Below are 23,819 nucleotides of genomic sequence, written 5' to 3'. Positions count from 1 at the left end.
GTAGGGTGTATACACAGAAACACACATGTATATGTATATATATATATATATATATATATATATATATATATACACACACATACGTATACACATACGTATATACATATGTATATTCAGTATTATTCAGTATTATTTCTGTATATTCAGTATTATTTCTATTTGGAAATTTTTGAACAATTAAAAACCTATTTTATTGTACAAACTGTAAAAAATAGAGCTTGACAAAATCTTGACTGGTAAGATAAGTGTAGTGGACGTTTATGATTCCTAGAACCTGAGTTCTTTTCCTGTGTTGGTGGGGGGAGGAATTTCCCATCTTTAGAGTCTTGGTGGTGGAGAAGAAGAAAATTGGAAATAGTTTTTCCCCAGCCTCCCTTGCAACTATGCTATGCATACATACCTCAGCTCTACTCGTCAAGTGAGCTGCTCTGGTCTTGGGCTAATTAATCACACAACTAAGCGGGAACTGTGGCAAATGCTCTCTGCCGGGAGAAGCTACAGCAAGGCTGAGTCTCTGGGGTAACAGCAGCAGAAGTGCTGAGGTAAGCGTCCAGGGCGGGTGAGACTGAAGGGACGAGGCATGTAGGGTGATGCTTGCAATGTGCAGGGTCCAGCTCCTTAACAGCTCCTAAACGCCGATTATCAGCTTGTCTTCCCAGTTTAGAGTTCAGTGACATCTAGTTGGTACTTGAAATCAGTCACTGGCAAATGCCACCAACACTAAGGCTTCTCATCTCCCCCCCACCCGTCCCAGAACTCTTTTACCGACACACCCCTGCCCCCAGACCAGTTCTGTGGTTTGACTGTGAGTGGTTTTTTCCGCTGGGTAGGTGGCAGACCTAGTTCTTTCATTCTCCTGACATTTCTGTGGACTTCTGTGGACTTCAGTGTCTTAATTTCAGAATATCATGTACATTATTTAACTATTTTAAGGTAATATTTGATATGTACAAACATATATGTTTTAAAGCTTAATAATGATGTGAGTACCTGTGAAGCCTCAGCCTGATGTAGGAGCTAGAACATTAAAGTGCCACCCTGCCTCCTTTATGTGCCTGGCGCATCCTCCCTCCCACACCAAGAAATGGAGTTCAGTTTTACATGACTTTTAAAAATATTCCTAAACAATATGTGGTTTTGTTTTTAGGCTTTATAAAATGATAACATATTGTCTGCTTTCATCATTCAGTGTTGTATTTCTAATAGGTGTCCGTGTTGCACATGGCTATTATTCATTTGTTTTCTCTTCTGTGTAACATAAACTGTGTAAATATACCTCAGTTTACTTATTCATTCTTCTATTGATGGATATTTAGGTGCTTTTCTTCTTCTTTTGATAATAGATGAACTACTTCTAGGAACAAATTTATATATTTTTCCTGATGCATGTATGTGAGTTTCTTTGGGACACATAACCAGGGATTGAATTATTATTATGTGCTAGAGCTAAGCAAATGTTTGACTTTATAAGATTATGCCAAATAATTTTTCAGAATGGTTGTGCCAGATTTATCTTAACTTCAGTAGTGTATGGGAGATACCATTAATCTGCATCATTTGTGACTCTTGAAATTATCAATTTTTTTCTAATCTTGTGATTTTAAAATATGTTATTCTGTGTAAATTTTCTAGACAGGCTTATTATTTTATAGTCTGTTTTTGATTAATTCCAAATTCTCCAGGCCTTAGAAACTTAAATTTGTTTCTTTATTATTATTATTTTTTTATGATTCTCATGCTTTGTGGCTTGTTTCTTTGTGAGTCTCTTGATATTTTCTTGTGACTTCATGTTTCTTGATCTTTTTATATGGGAATCCTGGGCGCCTGAATCAGCAGTGCTTTCTTCTAGAAGGGACATGTGGAGCTAGTGGGGGTACTACTAATTTACAGTGAGTTGAGGTTTTGGCTAAGGTTAATTTTGCTACGTTTTCACTAGCCTGGAGTTGAGGCTCTCTCAGCTGCAATGTCATTACTACCAGAAGCAAACATAGATATTCTCTGGAGGAAAATGCCCTCCAAATTGAGACTTACCGTACATGCCTGAATGGATGGTGTGAGGAATGTTCTAAAATTTCTAACATTATAAAAAGTTGTCTTTCACTCTAGTTTCTTGAGTCTGATATTATCCTTATAATGGTACAGAGTGTGACAAATCATACTTTTATCCCCTGTGCTCTTTTCCTGCCCTACCCTTGTGTTTATTAAAATAAAATTTGTTGAAATGGTATTAAGATATTAATGATTTTAAGGCAAAGAAGTAGGTTAAGAAAGAGAGCATCGTAAATGCTATTTAAAGCCTGTCCTTCAGGCTTTTAAAGAAGGTAAAGCAGAACCACTATTTCTTCTTTCAAGGCAGCTTTCTGGGATCATTTGCCCAGTTGCTTGGACCCTAAGGTAGAGATGTGAGTAGTCTAGCCAAAAACTTCTCTAGATAAAAGTGAAGGGGGAAAAAAATGACCCCTAGAAAATCTTATTGAAACTTTGGAAGTAGTGATAAAAAATGAAATGAATTATGATTTTAAGTACTTAAAAGGACTCTGGAGGATGGAACTGTCTTTATTCTGTTAATTTTAACTCACTTTGCAATAATGCGATGCTAACATTGTTAGGTTTTGATGGAGCAAATTTATTTCTCAAGGAAATTGATATGATTATACAAAGAAATGGCTACCAGATATTTCACAGTAAGTAAAATAAACTGTCCAAACTTAAATGGTTTCTCGAGTCCTAAAAAAATTACAGTTTCAGCAGTTTCTCCAGGTGTGATCAGACTGTAGATAACTCGTTCCATGTCATCCAGCCTTTAGAGAGACTGATAAACAAGAGTGCTATTGACTATGATCAGTAAACTGATGGAGTCATTTAAATCTGGTATTCCGTATCAGTTTAAATGACTGGTTAGGAGTTCAGATTACAGAGGTGTCCATCTTTAAAGAGAAAGGAATGAAGCCTGGGTGAATTTTTGGGGGCCTCAGATAATATTTCTGGCAGATACTTGATATCATTTATTATGATTAGAAATCTTTACCTAGAGAGACAATGATGAATTCTTCTTACCTATTTAAACTTTTCACAGTCATTTCTTTTACTTGTTCCTTATTACTTAGGCAAAAGAGAAAACCGGACATTAAAGGAATCTTGGGCAAAGATTAATCTTTGTTTTTTATTGCTTTCATTTGAAATTTGTATTTTTTTTTTCTTTTTTCACTTTAGAGTTGCCCTTGACACTAGTTGGCCACAGATTCTGAGGCTAAATCTCATTCAGTTTTGTGGATGCCTTTAGATGATTTCAGTTTCAGGGTTTAAAGTTAGGATTTATAAACTTAGAACTATATATAGCATTTTATTCTATTTGTGTTTTATTTAGATCCCATACTTCTGTATTTTATCTGCTATGGAGTATAGTAAACTGAATATTGTGAACATAATAATGAAAAAGAATCTTTACCTGCTGGCTTCCTTACAGAATCTTTCTGAATTATGTAATCACTGATATTAAGGCTTGATGATTCACATTGAGAAGTGATTATCACAAGACTGTATAATTTAGGAGATTCTAAGAGGAGTCTGATAAATAGTACCTCCTTTTCCACTTAGCTTTTGAATCAGTCGAGAAGTAAAGAGTGAGAGATGTGGGTCAAAATATCAACTTTATAATTGATAAAAATTACTTCGAAAGTTGTGGTTTTAGTGGAAGACCCGAACGGGCCTATTAACTGAACCACACACCAGGAGGACTTAAATACTCCTTTATGATAGTGCCAATCCAGTGAAGATGCTGAGTAAATACCTCCCACCTCAGGACTCCTAACTAGATCCCAAGAAAAAGAAAGTTGACGATGAGCCCAGTATACACAGTATCTTCTTCCCGGTCAGAGAAGTCAGTCATTCTATAAGGGGTGTATTAGTTTTCTAAGGTTCCTATAAAAATTACCACAAACCTGGTGACCTGAAACACAGACATGTATTCTATCATGGTTCTGTTGGCCGGAAGTCTAAAATCAGAGTGTCAGCAACTTTGGTCCCTTTGGAAGCTCCAAGGGAAAATCTGTTTCACGCCTCTCTCCTAGCTACTGGTAGCTGTGGGCAGTCTTTGGCATTCCTTGCCTTATAGATGTGAACCTCCAATTTTTCCTTCCATCTCCACATGGCCTTTACACCACGCATCTTTCCGTGTGTATTTATACTGTGTGTATTTATACTGTGTGTTTATTTCCTCTTATCTTGTAAGGACACTCATCACCGGATTTCCAGCCCATCCTAATTCTGGATGGTCTGACCTTTAAATTTTTTTTTTTTAATGTTTATTTATTTTTGAGAGAGAAAGAGCACGAGTGGGGGAGGGGCAGAGAGAGAGGGAGACACACAATCCGAAGCAGGTTCCAGGTTCTGAGCTGTCAGCACAGAGCCTGACATGGGGCTTGAACTCACGAACTGTGACATCATGACCTGAGCCGAAGTCGGACACTTAACCGACTGAGACACCCAGGCACCCCTGGATGGTCTCATCTTTAGATCCTGACTTCAGTTATGCTTGCAAAGGCCTTTTTCCCAAATAAGGTTACATTTACAGGTTCTGGTAGATTTATGTTTTGGAGGGGCTACTATTCAATCCACTGAAAGGGCCAGAGAGGCCAGGAATTGGAGTAATTAAATAAGTAAACTTGGGGCGCCTGGGTGGCTCAGTCGGTTAAGCGTCCAACTTGGGGTCAGGTCGTAATCTCATGGCTCATGTGTTCGAGCTGGGTGTCGGGCTCTTTGCTGACAGTTCAGAGCCTGAGGCTCACTTCTGATTCTGTGTCTCCGGCTCTCACTGCCCTTCCCACTCATGTTCTGTCTCTCTCTATCTCAAAAATAAACAAACATAAATTTTTTTTTTACAAATAAGTAAGCTTGTTGCTTGCTAGGAAATATTAGGAGTTGGGGACACGTGTTACTTCCGATTATTCCCCAGCTTTTTGTTCCCATGGTCAGCTAGGATGTATGAGATCAACAAAATGGTCATTTTCCCACCCAATTTTTGTGTCATTGGCATTATCTTCAATTTTTGTTTCTTTGGTAGAATCTTAAAGCTACTTGTCTGTTTTGTATTAGAGGTTAAAAGTGAGCAATGTAAGCTATATATCCATTTAACTGCATACAAATAAGAGGCAATTTGTTACAACACATTGAAAACAAACAAAATAAGCAAAGGTGTTCTCTCAACCCTCATGGGATGTAGAACTGCCCAGTTCCATAAAGATGCATTGTGATCTGTATGTCCTATGGACCGAGTCAGGGTGCCCTTGTCAGGCTGGATAACAAATACTAGGAAAGTTCCATTTCTTTCTTACTAAGAATTATATAGAAGCAAATGTTTTACTCTCACAGTTCAATGGATATGCGCTCCCTTGGATGCATAAGTCTCGCTTTGGAACACCTAAATCTAGATCATCTCTGATCGTCCAACAGAACTTTTTGTAGTGATATGGATACTTTATATCTGTGTTGTCCATGTGCAGAACATTTGAAATATAGCTAATGTGACTCAAGAATTAATTTTAAATTTCTTTTAATTTTCACTAATTTAAATATAAATTTAAATAGCTGCATGTGGTTGGTGGACCATATTGGACAGCACAAGCTACATATATGTCAATGTCTAAGCAAAAAATACTGAGAGTAGTAAAATAAAGAGAATGATGAACGTTATAATAACAATAATCTGCCTGTGGCTTAATTTAAATGTCCTTATTTTAATGGCATTAACAAAGCAGAAGAAAAAGTTCATCCTGAATTAGCAGCTTATCTGTACTTGTTAAGGGTTTTGGACTTGTTTTAACTTGGAATTTTTTATAACTGAACATTGGATGAAATTTTAGTCTCTTGTCTCTAATTATATTCTTTAGGACTAAATTTATATCAAAATTATTCCTCTGTAGGCAAAATACTGGTAAATATGAAGCAGAAATTTGTTAACTTGGGAAATGCTTACTTGAGAAATTAAGTGTAAATGTCAATCATTTCACATTTTCTTTGCAGAAAATATAAACTAAATTAATGTGCACAGAAAGATTTTACTTAAAAGACTATGTAACAAAAAAGTAGCCTTTTTTTTTCCATTTGTAGGTATGATACTGCTTGAAGGTATAATATTTTATAATGTGGAAAATAACACTTTATGGTAAAGTTATTTTTCTGGCATGTAAGCAGATTTTACCATCATTTCCCAATTATTTCATAAGTATTTTATTATATAAAATTTTCAATAGCAGTTAGTCCATCAATTTTATTTTTGTGTTTGAAATGTAGCCAGGCATTAGATTTAAATATACTTTAAAAGGCAATGCAAAAATAAGTCAGGTTTAGTCTACACTTCTTGAACTTTATATGGTTTAAATTTTGGAATTTTGTATTCTTCATTAATGCCAGAAGAGGGTGTACTTTAAACTTGATGTTTTTAAACAGTAAACATTCCTTCCAACTGGTGCTGTGAAGTCGATGTCCCTTAAAAAATTACCAAGTGCTTTAATTTCAGATTGTCCCTTAATGTACATGGGAGGAGATGGGGGGAGGTGTATGTGAATAATTTAGAGCACATAACACTAAAAACACCTATTAACACTAAACACCTTTAATCCAGAAACACAACTTTGTTTTCCTAAAGTTTTCTCATTACTTTCCAAAAATGAATTCAGAATTAGTGAATTCAGGAGACCCTTCTGAAGGGTCTCCCCCAAACTCTGATGTATTTCACTTTTGACCTTATTTAATTGAAATTATTATAAATGATAAAGGAAAAGAGAAACACAATAAATGAAAAATAAAGCCATAGCTAGAAAGTGATATTTATTCCTTTGTGTTTTGACAGCTTGAAGGTCCATGTGTTTTGCAAATTCAAAAAATTCGCAATGTTTCTGCACCAAAGGACAACGAGGAATCTCAGGCTGCACCAAGAATGCTGCGTTTGCAGATGACTGATGGTCATATAAGTTGCACCGCTGTTGAATTTAGTTTTATGTCCAAAATAAGGTGAAACTTTATTTTGTATATTTCTCACAGTGTTTGAAGGTGCTATTCAAAATGGATTTTGTTTTACACATTTTGGAAAGAAAAATGAACTCTTAAGTTCATGTTACAATTTTTCAGAAGATATTAACGAGTGTTTGTATTTCTGCTTTATCTGTATAGGAAAATAGGAATGGATTTACTTCCTCCTTCCTTAAATGTTAATTATAAAAACAAATTAAGTTGTTTTGTATGGAGAGTTTTTTTCAGTAAATTTTAGGTCATTCAAAAATCTCTAAGAACAAACAGAATTTCTTTGAATGTATTACTGCTGCTTCTTTGACAGCTGTGTCCATCACCCTAGAAGTTTTATAGATGAATGAACTTTCTTAGGAAATGATTGAAGCTAGAGAGATGTGCCACTCCACTATCTGAGAGGAGAAGTAACTTCATAAGGAACAATTTTCCAAATCCCTCTTTTGGCTATTTTTATGAGAAGTTTTTATTTTTATTTGAATAAAGTTGATGTATAACATTGTGTAAGTTTAATTGTACAGCATGTTACTTTGATACACTTAATGATTGCTAACATAACAGAATTTATTACAATACATAATTATAGTATAATACTACTGTCTATGTTCATTATACTGTATATCAGATTTCTGTGGCTCATATACTACTCATTACAACTTTGTGCCCTTAAATACCATTAATCTTATCCCTCTCTGCCATTCCCTGGTGGCCACTATTGTATTCTCTTCTTACAGGTATAACTTATTTGGGTTCTACATGTAAACGATACACAGTCTTTCTCTGTCTGAATTATCTTGCTTAGCATAATATGTCCGAGGTCCATTCATGTTGTTGCAAATAGCAGAATATTCTCCTTTCTCATGCTGAATAATATTTATTGTGTATATGTACCACATCTTTATTATCCATTCATTTTAGTTGTCTCCAGATTGTGAATAATGTTGCAATAGACATGGGAGTACATATTTGTGGTCGAAATCCTGTTTTCATTCCCTTCGGGTGTATACCCAAAGGTGGGATGGCTGGATTGTATGGTAGATCTAATTTAATTTTTGAGGAATCTCCATATTGTTTTCCATAGTGGTTGGACCAATTTACATTTCTACCAACAATGTATGAAAGTTCGCTTTTCACCACATCCTCACTAACATCTGTTGTCTTTTGTGTTCTTGATGATAACCATTCTAAGAGGTGTGAGGTGATACCTCTTTGTGGTTTTGATTGGCATTTCCCTGATGAATAGTAATGTTGAGCATGTTTTACATGACTGTTGGTCATTTTGATGTCCTGTTTGGAAAAATGTCTGTTCTTCTTATTTTTTAACCAGATTGTTTTTTATTATGTTGACAGAATTCTTCATATGTTTTGGATATTAACCCCTCATCCAATATATAGTTTGCAAAAATTATCTCCGATTCTGTATGTTGTCTTTTCATTTTGTTGTTTTTTTGCTGTGTAGAAGCTTTTGAGTTATCAAACCCATTTGTTGATTTTTGCTTTTGTTTTTGTGCTTTGGGTATCCTCTCCAAAAAAATCATTGCCAAGACCATTACTGATAAGCTTCTCCCCTGCGTTTTCTTCTAGGAGCTTTATGGTAGCAGGTTTCATGTTTAAGTCTTTGGTGCATTTCGAGTTAATTTTTGTGAGGGTTGTGAGTTGGGAGTCCAGTTTCACTGTTCTGCTCATGTTTCTATGAAAGGCTTTTAGAGTTATACTTGATGGAATGGATAAAAGCACTGAGAAGGACTTTATCTTCAGTGTCCCCATTAGTTCACTTTGAGCAATTTTATGAGGTGGCAGTTTTCATTAGGCATTTACTATGTCATTTTATATGCTCATGTTTGCTGTTCTGGGTCTTGTGAGCTTTTTCACTTAATGTAAACTCCTAGACCATACTCCTCTCCTAAATGAGTGGAGGTACGAAGGTAAAAAAAAAAAAAAAAAAAAAAGTTTAGATTTTGCCTCCAGTAGCTCCTCTGCTAAAGAGGTAGGCATATAGGCAGGCAAGTTATAATAAGTATGTATCAACTGAAAGGTAGGAGTCTAGAAATTTAACTCTACTTGGGGGAGCCAGAAATGAGATTTAAAATATGAATAGGTGTTTTGAGACAGGTGAGAGGGGGAATAGCACATGTAGAGACATGTATCCTGAAAACAAATGAGTGAAAAGTTCCATTTGGAAGAGCTTACGTGATTTGAGATGGTAGTATGTAGGCAGAAATGTGGTAGGTGGAGGCCTTCTATGCCATGCTCATTAATTTCTCTTCTTTTTTCCCCCCTTCAATCTGTATCTGCCTCTGGTAAAGGAAGTTCCTTCCTTAGGAGATCTATGTTTGTCTGAAATATTGATTTTCATATATAAATTGGGTTTTATTGATTTTGTGATTATGTTGTCGTTTTGAAGAGTAGGGGGGTTCCTGTTTCTCTGGAGAAAGACAGCCTCTCTTCTTTTGACAAATTCAGTCAGACTCCCTACAAGGGAGTTCACAGATGACTCAGGAAGACTTGCCATGTAATGGCTCCTTCTCGGATTTTACTGCTGTGTATTTCTCTGAGGTAAATGAAAACACAAGGTTATCCAGAGAGAAGGGTCCCTTATGTTGCCCTCTGTCTTTTGTTGAATTTATTGCAGTTTGACAATTGAAAATAAATACTACCACTTGCTCATTGACCCATCATTGAAGTAGTATGTCTACTTTTGTGGCTGTAAAAGCAACAGTCTTCAGAACTGTTCTTACAAATGAACATTTGAAGACATTTTTCAAAGTAAGTGTGGTTAGTGGTTATCTCAAAAAGAGAATAACTCACTAGAGAAGATACACTGGGATCTGGTACCGACTGGGTTCCTCCAGTAGACATTGCATTTCTCTGGGGTGCTTTTTTTTTTTTTTTTTTTTTTCCAATTTTTTATCCTACCTCCTGAATGGCTTGAACTTTTAAACACATGCTTCTCACTGTTTTTGTTTTTTATCTTGTTTTGCTTTTTTAAAAATTGCATTGAAAAGAGAGTAAAAGCACTTTGGGGTGCCAATAAAAATAGTAATTAAACCGAAATGTACTCTCTGAATAAGAGTTACTTAGGGCCTTAAAGGTGATGTAGTAAAAATTATATTAAAATTTTAGCACCTATTTATCCTTTTTGGGACTAGAGCTATCATTTAATGTGGTGAATGGGACTTTTTATCATTTATCCTAATGAAATTGTAAGTCCATCTTCAAATAATTTGACAGTTTTTCCCTCTTAACCTATTAAGGAAAGTTTAAGAAAGGTACAGTCATTTTATACAAAAATTAGTTTATCATTTGTTTTAAAATTAGCTTTTAGTTTTAAATTATTGTACCACAACTTAAATGTCCCTGTAATTTGCATCCAGTTGTTTTTTTAAGTTCTTACGTAGTTTTTTTTCTGCTAATTTATGTTTCTACATTTTCATTACATTTTCTAATTTTACCAATTTGTAACAAATTATTGGCTAAAAATGGTTTTGAAAATAAGTGTTTTTTGGGTTTTTTTTTAATGTTTATTTTTGAGAGAGAGAGAGAGAGAGAGAGAAAGAGACAGAGCATGAGCAGGGAAGGTGCATAGAAAGAGAGGGAGACACAGAATCCAAAGCAGGCTCCAGGCCCTGAGCTGTCAGCACAAAGCCCGGTGAACTGTGAGATCATGACCTGAGCCAAAGTCGGACGCTTAACCTACTGAGCCACACAGGCACCCTGAAAAATAAGTTTTATGTAAATGATATAATTCAGTAATTATAGTAGTTTCTTTAAAGAGTACAGCATCCTGTACTTAGAACTTTGTTTTTAATCCCTAAATGATGATACAGAATTATGAAAATCTGGATCTGTCGTTTACCTGAAGTTGGGAAAAATGTCTTCACTTAGTGTCACTGTATTCAGTTGTGCTGATAAATATTGTCTTTAGTTTACTATACTTACTACCACAGAACTCTCTACTTAAGGGTTAGGTCAGGCAAGGCTATTCATGACTCTTTGTTCTGTAAGTTACGTGGGATGACAGAGTGACAGAGCTTGGGATCCTCAGAATAATTTTTATCAGATAATACCTTACTCTGTATAGGATCTTTGAGGCTTTAAAAACAGACATATTGTATTCCTTCTTGTTAATAGCTGTTCTAACAACCATCTTTCTTCAAAACAGACCAATGATATCAACACTTTCACTGATTTTGCTGTTGCATCTATCAGCACATGGTGAATATCCTGAACTTTAAAAAATGTGAACAATGTTAAGCCATTTCAGTCTGGTTTTCTGATTCATCCTAAGTGCTTGAGACTATGTAGCCAGTCTCCTGAAAAAAGGTTTCTCTATGAGTGTGTTTTGAAGAACTTGACCAGGTTCAGGACTGAATTCCAGTTTGGGGAAGGAGCGCCAATGTATTTTAACTCTTTTTCTTTTTTCCTTGATTTAGCCTGAACACACCACCTGGAACTAAAGTGAAGCTCTCAGGCATCGTGGATATAAAAAATGGATTCCTGCTCTTGAATGACTCAAACACCACAGTTCTTGGCGGTGAAGTAGAACACCTTATTGAGAAGTGGGAGTTACAGAGAGTAAGTGTAAACTAAGAAAAATGGCTAGAACTTTAAAAAACTCTGCTCTTTTTAATGTATTCTGGGTTTTAAGATCTTCCCACAGTAAAAAGTAAAATTAGTCTTTTGTGTCAGAGTTGAATAGAATGGAAAACAGTGATCTTTACAGAAAACTACCTTTGATTAGCATAGTTTGTCTTCAGAAGATGTCATTTTTCAGTATTTGCTACATTTTATTACATATTTTTAAAAGTAATTCTTTACTGACAAGTTTTCAAAATTCCCAAGATACCTGTTATAAACTATGTGTAATGTATTTGTGTGTAATTCTGCAAAAACCAAATATTTGTGAATATATATGAATATAACGTATGTCTATTTGTCTCAGCTACAAACACGCGTACGTACAACTGAAAGCAAGTTGTTTGTGTAAAGTGTCGCAATAACGGAGAGATTCTTACTGTATTTGTTTTCCTAGGCACATTAGTTGGTGTTTTTCCCATTTATGTTAACGATATCTTCATCCTTCTAGTCATAGGTTATCTAAGGGTTGTGTCTCTAGTTTGCTTCCAGCAACCAATTCTGTTGATCCACTGCTGTCAGATCTCCTATCCTTCCCTTTGCTCTCCAGTTCCATCGCTTTTCCAATAGTTTGTCTTTTTATTTTCAGTTTATTTCTTAATTTTTAAAATATTCACAACTTGATTATTTTAGTTTACGTCTTTTGCATCTCACACCTGGACTACTGCAGTAGCCTTTTCAATGGTATCTCCACATATCCTTCCTCCATCTTCTAATTTATTTTATTTACTTCTGCAAGACTATTTTCCTTCAGTATCACTCAGAACATGTCATACCCTGCTTTTATTTCAAATGTCTTAATTTGGTATTCAAGGCTATTTATAGTCTAGCCCTACTTCCAGTTTACCTTTTTAACTTCCTATATTATTTTACATGGATTTTGTTCTAACCAAATGGAACCACTTACTCTTTCTTTGCTGCTCTATGCTTTCCTTAGTTATACTTTCGGGGGTAAAATCTTTTTCCACATTTATATCATTCATCTTGTTCTCTTTCTCCTGATCCCTGAATGGCCAAATTGTCCCATGCTTTTAGACCCAGATCAAATGCTTGCTTCTTTGCCAAGTGAAGTAGTTGGTCCTTTATTGAGTTCTTGGAACATTTTATTTGTGTTAAGTATATTACTTTTTACCTAGCACTAGAATTATGTTTACTTATCTCCTTTAATAGATTATAAGCTTCTTGAGGTCAGAATTGTTTGTGCCTTTGTTTAATTCCATGAATATTTGTTGAACAGTCTGTAGATACTGTGCTGGACCCTTGCATCAGGAAACCATGTAATCCTCCTAACAGTCTTATAAGGGAGTATTGTGTCCATATAGATCAGGAAATGGACTTAAAGAACTGTTAAGTAATTTATTTTATGATTACAGATCTAATAGGTGACAGATCTGAGCCTCCTCTAACACAGAAGCTCAGGATGTGTACATGCAAAAACATTATAACAAATGATTGTGGAATGAATGAATTATAAAGCACATAAATCTAATTACTCTTTGATCTAAAATTGATGTTCTTGTGCTGCCCCAAATCTTGCCTGTTACCTGGAATGAGCCAAGGAACCTAGTAACATTTGAAGATTTTCCTATTTTATGATACATTATTCTTTTCTATTTTCTTGCTTTGCAAGTGCCTCTGTTTGGGAGGTAAATAGATAAAGAAATTTAGGCACATATTTTATTCCTTAGTACTAATTACTTACAATACTAATGTGCTACCTTTAGGTCTGCTGTACTATGTAGTATAAGATAATGTTCCCTACCTGCATTGTTTAATTAAAATGTTACAAAAGCAGAAGTGGCTTGATAGTTTTACATAAATAGCCAAGGTTATGAACCTTGAATTTCCCAGAGAAATCCCACCCATTTCATGTAACTCTTTCCTTTCACAAGTTGATAAATTATATTTTTATTATTAGACATTTTTTAGAGTGTGGTAAGATGCCATTAAGTCAGACCAACATCTTACATTATTTTCCTAATGCCAGCCAAAACTACTTCACTAACTGTAAAATCAATTAAACATTCCTAGAAACTTCCTCACTCCTAAAACGCACACCCCCCCACACACACACACAACGATTATTAGTAGTTTGATAGTTATCTTTGTAATATTTTATTATATTATGTTTACACTTTGTTTCCTGAAAACTGTGTTAATATTTCTTTTTAGGGGGCAATAAAAATTTATATTAAAAAGTGTTTAAAACATCTTGCAATGATTATAGTTCTCTTGATTTATAGTTGTTGCTGCTGTTTTAATTTGGTAACCATAGCCATGTAGAAACCATGGAGAGTTTAATTACTGAAGCATCTGGCAGGTGGTACACATAGAAATGAGATGTACGCATAGAAACCATAGACCATAAAGTTAATTTTCAAAAAGGGCCCTAACCATTTTGTAAAATAAATGGATTAAGGGGACATGGGCAGTATTTAAACTATGTGCATGTTTTGTAGCTATAACAAATTGTAATAGGTGAAGAGAAGAAGAAAAACTCAAACCTCAAAATGTTTTGTACATTTGGCAAAGACCAGTTCTAGAGAGTTCTGTGCCAGATGTAATTTGCAAAGTAATGTAGTTTCTGTAACATTTTAGTGCCCCCCAGCCTGTTGCCATGACAGATCTGGGTTTGTTTGTTTTTTCTTTGTGTGTGTGTGTGTGTGTGTGTGTGTGTGTGTGTGTGTGTGTTTAGTAATGTATACATAACATACCATTTTTACCATTTTAAATGTAAAATTCAGTGGCATTAAGTACCTTTATATTGTTAAACAACCATTACATCATCCATCTCTAGAATTTTTATCTTCCCAAACTTAAACTCTGTACCCATAAAACAACTTCCCATCCCCCTATACCCACCTCCAGTCTCTGGTAATCGCCATTCTACTTTCTGTCTCTATGAATTCAACTACTCTAGGTACTTCATATAAGTGAAATCCTGTGATATTTGTCCTTCAGTGTCTGGTGTATTTTACTTAGCATAATGTCTTCAGGGTTCATCCATGTTGTAGCATGTGTCAGAATTGCTGGACTTTTTTAGGCCGAGTACTATTCCATTGTATATTCCATATACACGCACACACGCACATACAGCATTTCAGTGTTTTCCTCATTCATCCATTGATGGACATTAGGGTTGTTCCTACCTTTTGGCTAATTATGAACAGTTCTGTTATGAACAAGGTTGGACAAATATCTGTTCAGGTTTCTGCTTTCAGCTCTTTTGGACATACAACCAGAGTAGAATTGCTGAGTCATATGGCAGGTAATTCTATGTTTAATTTTTTGAGTAACTGCCATATTGTTTTCTACAGTAATTGCACCATTTTATATTCCCGCCAGCAATGCACAAGGGATCTAATTTCTCCACATCCTCGCCAATCCTTGGTATTTAATTTTTTATAATAACCATTCTAATAGGTGTGAAGTGGAATCTCATTGTGGCTTTGATTTGCATTTCCCTATGCTTAGTGATATTTAGTGCCTTCCATAGGCCACTTGTATGCCTTCTTTGGAGAAATGTTTATGTCCTCTGTCCATTTTTTAACTGGTTTGTTTAGCTTTTGTCCTATTCTTGATATTTTCTGGGTATCAGTTCTTTGAGATGTATGAAATACAAATATTTTTTTCACGTTCTGTGGGTTGTCCTTTTACTCTATCGATAGTATCCTTTGATGCACAAAAGGTTTTAATTTTGATGAAGTTTGATTTCATGTTTTTTTTCTTTTGTTGCTTGTGCTTTTGATGTCATATCCAAGAAATCATTACCAAATCCAGTGTCCTGAAACTTTGCTTCTGTCTTTTTTTCTAAGAGTTTTATGGGTTTAAATTTAGGTATTTGATCCATTTTAAATTAATGTTTGTATATGATACAAGTTAAGGGTCCAACTTCATTGTTTTGCCTATGGATATCCAGTTTTCCCAGCACCATTTCTCTCTTTCCCCAATGAACGGTCTTGTCCACACTCTTCAAAAATGATTTGACCACATATGCAAGCAAGGGTTTATTTCTGGGTTCTTTATTCTTTTGTTCCCTATGTCTGTCTTCATGCCAGTACCACTCTGTTTCGATTATAGTAAGTTGTAGTAAGTTGTATAACTGAGAAACATGAGGACTTTTCAGGATAGTTATAGTATTCAGGGTCCCTTGAGATTCCATATGAATTGTAGGATGAATTTTTCTGTATCTGCAAAAAATTTCTTGTGATTTTGATAGGAATTGTATTGAATCTTAATAATATTGATCTCTTAATATTAATTCTTTCAATCCTTGACCATGGGATATCTTTGCATTTATTGATATCATCTTTAATTTCTTTTAGCAGTCTTTTATAGTTTTCAGTGTACCAGTCTCTGAAGTTTATCTCCCAAGTGTTTTATTCTTTTTGATGCTATTGTAAAGGGAAGCTTACAATCTACAGTGGCTTTTTGCTCAGTCTAGTTCTCAGCAATGACTTCAGGGAATTCATATGCTGGTTTCTGGAGCCTCTTTTCTCCACATGTCCCTCTTTTACAAAACTCTGCCCCAGCACTTCCAGTTGCTTCAGCCTGCCTGAAGTTGATTCTCTCAGGTTGGCTCTCTGCGCTGACTGAATCATGCCTCTGAGCAGAAATGCAGAGCTCATCTGGTTCGCTTTTGTTTATTTCTCTTTCTTTCAGGGACTATAGTCCTGCACTACTTATTGTCCTGTGTCTTAAAACAGTTTGTTCTTACAAGGTGTCCAGATTCCTGCTTGTTTGTAGAGGGAGGTGAAGTCTGACTTCTGTACGTTCATGAAGATGAGAAGTATCAACCCTGTAATATGTTTTAAATTATATAATCTGTATTGACAGATGGCATTATTAGCAGTTTGTGTGAGTTTTTAAAGGAAGTTACAGTATAAATTGAAATGATGCTTGAATATCTTGATTATTCAAGATAGGTCTTTCCTATCTGAGGAAAGACCCCTAGATAATTGAATTCGCTGCTGGTTTTTAAAAAGTAAGTTAACATCTTATGTACAGCTTGTAAAGAAATATGACAGTCCTGTAAAGTTTATATTATTCTTTGCTTAATCAGCTGAATAGTCTTGTACAGACCCTGCCTCTCAAGGACTCGGTTTCACAAGACTACTTCCGCACTTCAGATGCCAGTTGCAAATAGCGGGTCCCTGGGTTACCCACATGTCAGTACGTTGTGGGTACAAATTGGTGGTTCCTGTGACCTCCTGCTTGGGTTTGATAATTTGCTATAATGGCTCACAAAAATCAGGGAAACACTTTACTTACTATTAACAGGTTTACTATGAATTTAGGATATTGTAAAAGACGCAAATGAACACCCAAATGAAGCTACAAGATCTAGAAGAGTCCTGAACACAGGAGCCTCCGTCCCTGTGGAATTTGGTGTGTTCTACCCTTCCAGCACATGGATGTGTTCACCAAACTGGAAGCTCTCAGAACCCTGTTGTATAGGGGGTTTGATGGAGGCTCATTATATAGGCATGATTGACTAAACCACTGAACATTGGCGACTAACTCATTCTCCAACCTTCCAATCATATTATTGGTGCCTCTGGCAGCCTGCCCCCATCCTGGAGCTATTTAGGGGCCCATCAATAGTCACCTCATTAGCATAAACTCAGGTATCCTCAAAGAAGCTTATTATGAATAACAGAAGATGCTCCTCTGACCCCAATCACTCAGGAAATTCCAAAAGTTTTAGGAGCTCTGTTCCAAGAACTGGGGAAGAAGCCCAAATATATATATTTTTATTACATTGCAGTATCTCAAATATTTGCTAGTAGATTTTATGTATAAAAATTTATTTTGAAGATAATTTTCAGGTAATATTTGTCTGTCGGATTATAGTTTTAGTGCGCTTTTAAAACTTTTGTTACCATTGTTTGTTGTCTTGAATTAACTCCTTGTCGAAGAGGGTATTTTTTTACTGTGTTTTCTTTTTATGGGAGCAGGTTGGTAAGTACTTCTGAAAATTCTATGTGAATGTGTAGTTTAGTATGGGAGATGAGGAGAGAACCTTTACCTAATTATTGCCTAATTACACAAAATGTTTTTATGTAGTTTAAAATTATTTATACAAGGCTTTTTTTTTTTTTTTTCCTATTCTATATAAGAATCTACTAACATAAGTGGATTCCTGGCACATTGTAAATGGTATAATTTCTGTCTTATGACTCACTTTTCTCACAGAGCTTGTCAAAACACAATAGAAGTAATATTGGAACTGAAGGTGGACCACCTCCTTTTGTGCCTTTTGGACAGGTAATGACTTCCATGTTGGCAGATGAATTTAATCAGCAAAAAAGTGTTTTTCATTTGTATTCAAGCTGTGTTTAGTTTTGTGTGGAACTATTCATTTAGAGGTCATGGAGTTATGTGGAAATCTATTAAATACAGAAATTTAATAATTGTGGTTTTTTTCTTTAACTAAATTGTTGGTGTAGATTCTTTTCTCAAGAGCTGTTAACCGAAAGATTGAAGCAGTTAAGAGGCATACTTGAAGAGCAACTTATAATTAATTAAGATAGCCTGGTGGTAGAGGCTTTGTTTTTTTGTTCTTGTTGTTATTTTTTTGTTTTTTTGACAGAGTGAGCGAGAAATTCAAAAGTAAGGCAGATGTATGCTGTAATTTCCCACTTTTTTCGGTAGACACAAAAGAGGGAGAGGAAAAAATGAAAATGTCAACAGAGAGATGAGACATAAATGTGCGAACCCAGAGACAGGGAAGGGCATCACTGCACTTTAGTGGGGTTTCTGTCCCAGTTGTTCTTTCCTGGATTCTAATCTTCGGCCTTGATCCAAATTACCTGTCTCAGTCAAGAACTTAATTTTATTTCCATTTGATATTTTTCTTTTTAACCACAGCAGCCCTGATCCTTCTCTTACAGAAGCTAAAAGTTTCCTCCTCACTGTTTTTCAACCCACCCTCTGCAAAATGTTACAGTGAGGTAACTCCTTAGCTGCCTGAAATCTTGGGCCTTCCTGATTTTACTCAGCGTTCCACTGTTATTCACAACAGTCTCCTGCAGCCTTTTCCTGTTTTATCCCTGATGAGTCTGAGATTAATCCCTGTGGCAGCTTGCTCTTTGCTTCATGATAGCACCAACATTTAGCTGTTGGTAATCTGCCTTGCGTTTGCTCTTCATTTGCTTCATTCCACCCAGATAAATGGGTGGAGTCCGTTGACTGGCATCCTTTTCAAACACATTTTTGTAAGGTCAACTCAAAATTGAATTAAAGTCATTCTCTCATCATGGCTATTTTGAAAATAATTTAAAAATATGTTGACTCTACTGTGCTTTGGAGCAAGGCACAGTCAAGATGAGAGGAGGCATGATGCCCTGTGATCTGATCCATGTTGCTGATACTCTCTCCCACCAATGTCACAAAAACCTTCAGAATGCAGAGTGTAAACAGTCGAATGATTTATATTTTAATAATATAAATACATGTTTGCAAGAATTTGCTTTCTTCTTAAACATTTTGGTGATAATATTTCTTTTACGAATTACTCAGAGAAACGTAATTTTGAGAGAGAGCGCAGGGAAGAGGCAGAGAGGGAGGGAGAGAATCACAAGCAGGCTCCACACTATCAGCTCAGAGGCCCATGCGGGGCTCAATCCTACGAATCATGAGATCATGACCTGAGCTGAAATCAAGAGTCAGACGCTTAACCAACTGAACCACCCAGGCACCCCTTATGGTTTTTTAAATTAGGAATATATTAAAAGGTATAGTTTCACTAATATTTCTTATCAAGTCCATTCTAAAATATTCTTGTTCAGTTTATCTTAGTCTTGTACATGGGTTAAAGATAGATAATGCTGGATGTGTGCCAATAGCAACAGGATATATTAATATTGCTGAAAACCTGTATTTGTACAACACATTTGTGTGAGTGTATGTTTTTCTTTTTTTATTAGTGAGTTGAGAAAAGGCTCATTTTATAGGATTTTTACTGCTAGGATTGGAAGGGAGAACAGAATTCAGGGCTTATTTTTAAGCAGTGTTGGCTTTTTAAAATTATCCTAAGAAATTAAAAATCAAAAACTTTGGGGGCGGTTGGGTGGCTCAGTCGGTTAAGTGTCCAACTTCGGCTCAGGTCATGATCTCGCGGTTCGTGAGTTCGAGCCCGCATCAGGCTCTGTGCTGACAGCTCAGAGCCTGGAGCCTGCTTCGGATTCTGTGTCTCTCTCTCTCTCTCTACCCCTCCCCCACTCTCATTCTGTCTCTGTCTCTCTCTCTCTCTCTCTCTCTCTCAAAAATAAACATTAAAAAAAAATTTTTTTTTTTAAATCAAAAACTTTGTAGCCTGATTGAGAGAGCAGTTATGTTTTTAGTTTTTAGTTTGTAAGTTCAGAGACAGCTCTTTATATTTAAAATAACCATACTATACTACTTAACCATCATATGCATATTGTGTCATAATATGGAAATCAAACTCTTAATAAAAAACTGAACTTGTCTCTTCTTGTACAGTAGTATAGACTGTTTGAAGTTTAAAATTATTTCAAGTTGTTATTGTAAAATGCTACATAAATCTCTTGGTTCAATGTGTGTTTTAAATATGTGCCCTATTTTAGATGGCCATTATGTAGCTTTACAATTTTATTTACCAGTTACATTTATTTACAAGTGACTTTAATCAATTTTCTACCTTTATTTTTAAATCTATGGGAAAGAATTAAACTTTTATGAGCTCTCAATTGTTAAAGCAACACAAACCTTTCTTTTGAGGTGTTACTTTCTTAGGAAAAACTTGGATCTCTTTTGGAACTACTGAAGTGTTTTATTTTTCTCTATTATTACCAGAAGTGTACGTCTCATGTCCAAGTGGATAGTAGAGAACTTGACCGAAGAAAGACATTGCAAGTCACAATGCCTGTCAAACCTACAAATGACAATGATGAATTTGAAAAACAAAGGACTGCTGCTATTGCGGAAGTTGCAAAAAGCAAAGAAGTAAGAAACTAGATCTTTATAAACTCTTATTCTTTGTCATTATGTTCTATTTAAGTCGCTCAGAATCATTATTGTCTTTCCATATAAGGTAACTAATTCAACAAACTTTCGACATTCTTCTTGCATATTTCAACAGTAGAAATGCCCTGGGCCTTTATGGAGCCTTAAGCTCACACATTTTGCTCACAAGTTCTTGCTAGCAAACCACTCTTCTTTCCTCCCTTTTCCTTTTCTTCTGAATAGAGTAACAACGAAACACAACACTTTTCATGATGGCAGAGGATTTTCTGTTGTTAGTTGAGCTAGATACCACCTGTGAGGAATGCAAGTAAAGGTAGATCAGAAGAGGGGCGCCTGGGGGGCTCAGTGGGTTAAGCATCTGACTTTGACTCAGGTCATGATCTCACGGTTCGCAGGTTCAAGCCCCGTGTCGGGGCTCTGCGCTGCAGCTCAGAGCCTGGAGTCTGCTTCAGATTCTGTGTCTTCCTCTCTCTCTCCCTCCCCTGCTCATGTGCATGCATGAGTTTCTTACTTCTCTCTCTCTCAAAAATAAATAAATATTTTAAAAAAAAGATTGATCAGAGGATAAATCATGGCTTAGTATTAACATTTTTGTTAGTTTTCATTCTTCAATCTACTTAGTAAAAAATAATTTTTTTCTTTGGATCCTGTACATTTATGCCCGCCCCCCCCCACCCCCCCCCCACACACACAATCCATCATGTTCTCTTAACAGCCAAATGGTTTTCTTTTAATTATTTAAAATTTCTTGCTTATTTGAAATAGGTGTTTTCTCTAGTTAGTTATTCATTTTAGACTTTGAGAAGAAATTTAAGTTCATGAATTAGTTGCTTAGACAGACTCTCCTTCTCTTAACCAGTGAGATTAGAATACTTTCCTTTATTTAAAACCAGTAATAAAGCTTAGTTAACAACTGCTTTCCTATTTAACTTTGAAGTATAAGTAAGAGATTTATTGAATTTTGATTGTTCTTCCTGCAGTGTCTTTCCGTCATCAGTCTGATCCAAGAGCACAAGCTCTGGAGTCAGGCAGCCTGGAAGTGTATCCTGCTGACAGCCTTCGATAAGTTACTTAGCTTTTCATACCTGATTTTTCTTCATCTTTGCAAAGGGGATAATAACGGCACCCACTTCATATGGTTGCTGTTAGAATTAAACTGATAATCTTTAAAACGTTTACAACGCTGCATGTGGCACAGTTCAAATTTTCCTTCACTGAAAGCTCTCCGTAAATGTGACTATTGCCATTCCTTAGTGTCTTTTATGTTCTAAGGTACATGCTTTTAAAAATCGTTTTTCATGCTTCTGAAATTAATGCATTTTGCATAGTTTACATAATATATATTTCTTTTTTCCTAAAAGACTGTTAAAATTATGGAATTTAAAAAGAGTATATGGGATATATATCAATTTCTTAATGATTATAGGAAAGTTGTTCTTTTGATGTACATTTTTCTCACACAAACTTTCCTTCCAAAACTTTGATGCAGGGTATGGCTATTTTCTAGAATATAGTTAAACTGTAATATGCTTCATTTTTTAAAGCCATAATTGATCACATTGTATTTTGTATAAATATTTGATAAATAAAGAATCCTAGCTTTCCAAAGCAAACTTAAAACTACTCAGTTTATATATGAGAGAACTGATGGTGGTTCAAAACTACCCGAACTTGCCCGGTGTTACCCAATGGCAAATTTAGGACTAAACCTATGTGTATTATAGATTATCCTTATATCTATAGATCTGTCTCTATAGGTAAGTACACACACACACACACACACACACACACACACACAAGCACAGATTTATATTTAATCTAAATGCCTGAACAATGGAGCACCTGGGTGGCTCAGTCAGTTAAACATCTGACTCTTGACTTTGGCTCAGGTCATGATCTCACAGTTTGTGAGTTTGAGTCCAACATCGGCCTCTGTGCTGACAGCACAGAGCCTGCTTGAGATTCTTTCTCTCTCTGTCTCTCTTCTCTCCCCCCACTTGCTCTTGTGCTCTCTCTCTCAAAATAAATAAATCAACTTAAAAAAATAAATGTCTGAACAGCAAAATCATAAGAGTGCAATTGTTTTAGAAAGATGTTTTATGATCATCCATTCAAACAATTATGTGGATTTGGTGGAATTTAGTGCACATGATCAAGCCATGATTTTCATATATTTTTTCCGTTATTTGTTTATTCAGCAATCTTATGAAAATCTGTATGCGAAGAAGTGTTCTAAATGCTTAGATTAAGAGTCCCTGGGTGGCTTAGGTGGTTAAGCATCTGACTCTTGATCTCAGTTCAGGTCATGATCTCTTGATTCGTGAAGTCAAGCCCCACATCAGGCTGATAGTGCAGAGCCTGTTTGGGATTCTCGCTCTCTGCCCCTCCCCTGCTCATGCTCTTTCTTTCTGGATCTATCTCTTTCTCAAAATAAATCAATAAACTTTTAAAAAATGTAAAAACTAGGGGCACCTGAGTGGCTCAGTCGGCTAAGCACTGACTTCAGCTGAGGTCATGATCTCGTAGTTCATGAGTACAAGCCCTGCGTCGGGCTCTGTGCTGACAGTTCGGAACCTGGAGCCTGCTTCAGAGTCTGTGTCTCCCTCTCTCTCAGCCCCTCCCCTGCTTGCGCTCTCTCTCTCTCTCTCTCTCTCTCTCTCTCTCTCAAAAATAAATAAACACAGACAAAAAAATTGTTTTTTTTTAAATTAAAAAAATAAATGCTTATGTTAAGTCAATGAACAAAATAGACAAAAGATCCCTGCCCTTATCAAGCTTATATTTTAGTAAAGGAGAAAACTATTTATATGTAAGTTGTATGGGAAGTTAGAAATCAGTAAGCTCTATAGGAAGAAAAAGAATAAAGTAGGTTGGGGAGTTGGGAGTACTGGTTGGGGATGGGGTGCACTTTAACATAGGATGGTCAGAAGTTAAGAATTCTTTTTGTGTAGTTTACATTCTAGTAAAGACACTAAATAATATAAGCATGCTAAATAAGTAAGATTCAGATTTCAGTTTTAAATAGAGTGATTTGATTAGGTCCCAAGATGATGAGATTTGAGCTAAGACTTGAAGGAGGTAAGAGAATTAGCTATGTGGTTACCTGAGAAAGAAAAGTCTTTACAAAGGCTCTAAAGCAGGAGTATGTGTTCAAAGAATAGGAAGGTAGCCAG

At 35.7% G+C, this 23,819-nt stretch overlaps 1 protein-coding gene across 9 annotated transcripts in view; it reads left to right on the top strand.

The window, feature by feature from the left end:
- TDRD3 (tudor domain containing 3) overlaps positions 1 to 23,819 on the top strand; it is a 164,506-nt gene that overhangs the window by 67,793 nt on the left and 72,894 nt on the right. For all 9 annotated transcript variants that reach the window (XM_058683440.1, XM_058683446.1, XM_058683412.1 and 6 more), the window contains 4 exons: positions 6,851 to 7,011; positions 11,457 to 11,598; positions 17,854 to 17,925; positions 20,476 to 20,625. In XM_058683440.1, coding sequence (XP_058539423.1) covers positions 6,851 to 7,011; positions 11,457 to 11,598; positions 17,854 to 17,925; positions 20,476 to 20,625 — 525 coding nt within the window. The remainder of the gene's footprint in view (positions 1 to 6,850; positions 7,012 to 11,456; positions 11,599 to 17,853; positions 17,926 to 20,475; positions 20,626 to 23,819) is intronic.

Source organism: Neofelis nebulosa, chromosome 1 (assembly GCF_028018385.1).
Source record: "Neofelis nebulosa isolate mNeoNeb1 chromosome 1, mNeoNeb1.pri, whole genome shotgun sequence".
NCBI lineage: Eukaryota > Metazoa > Chordata > Mammalia > Carnivora > Felidae > Neofelis > Neofelis nebulosa.
Note: the sequence above shows the minus strand (reverse complement) of the source record. Positions and strands in the feature narration are given on the sequence as shown.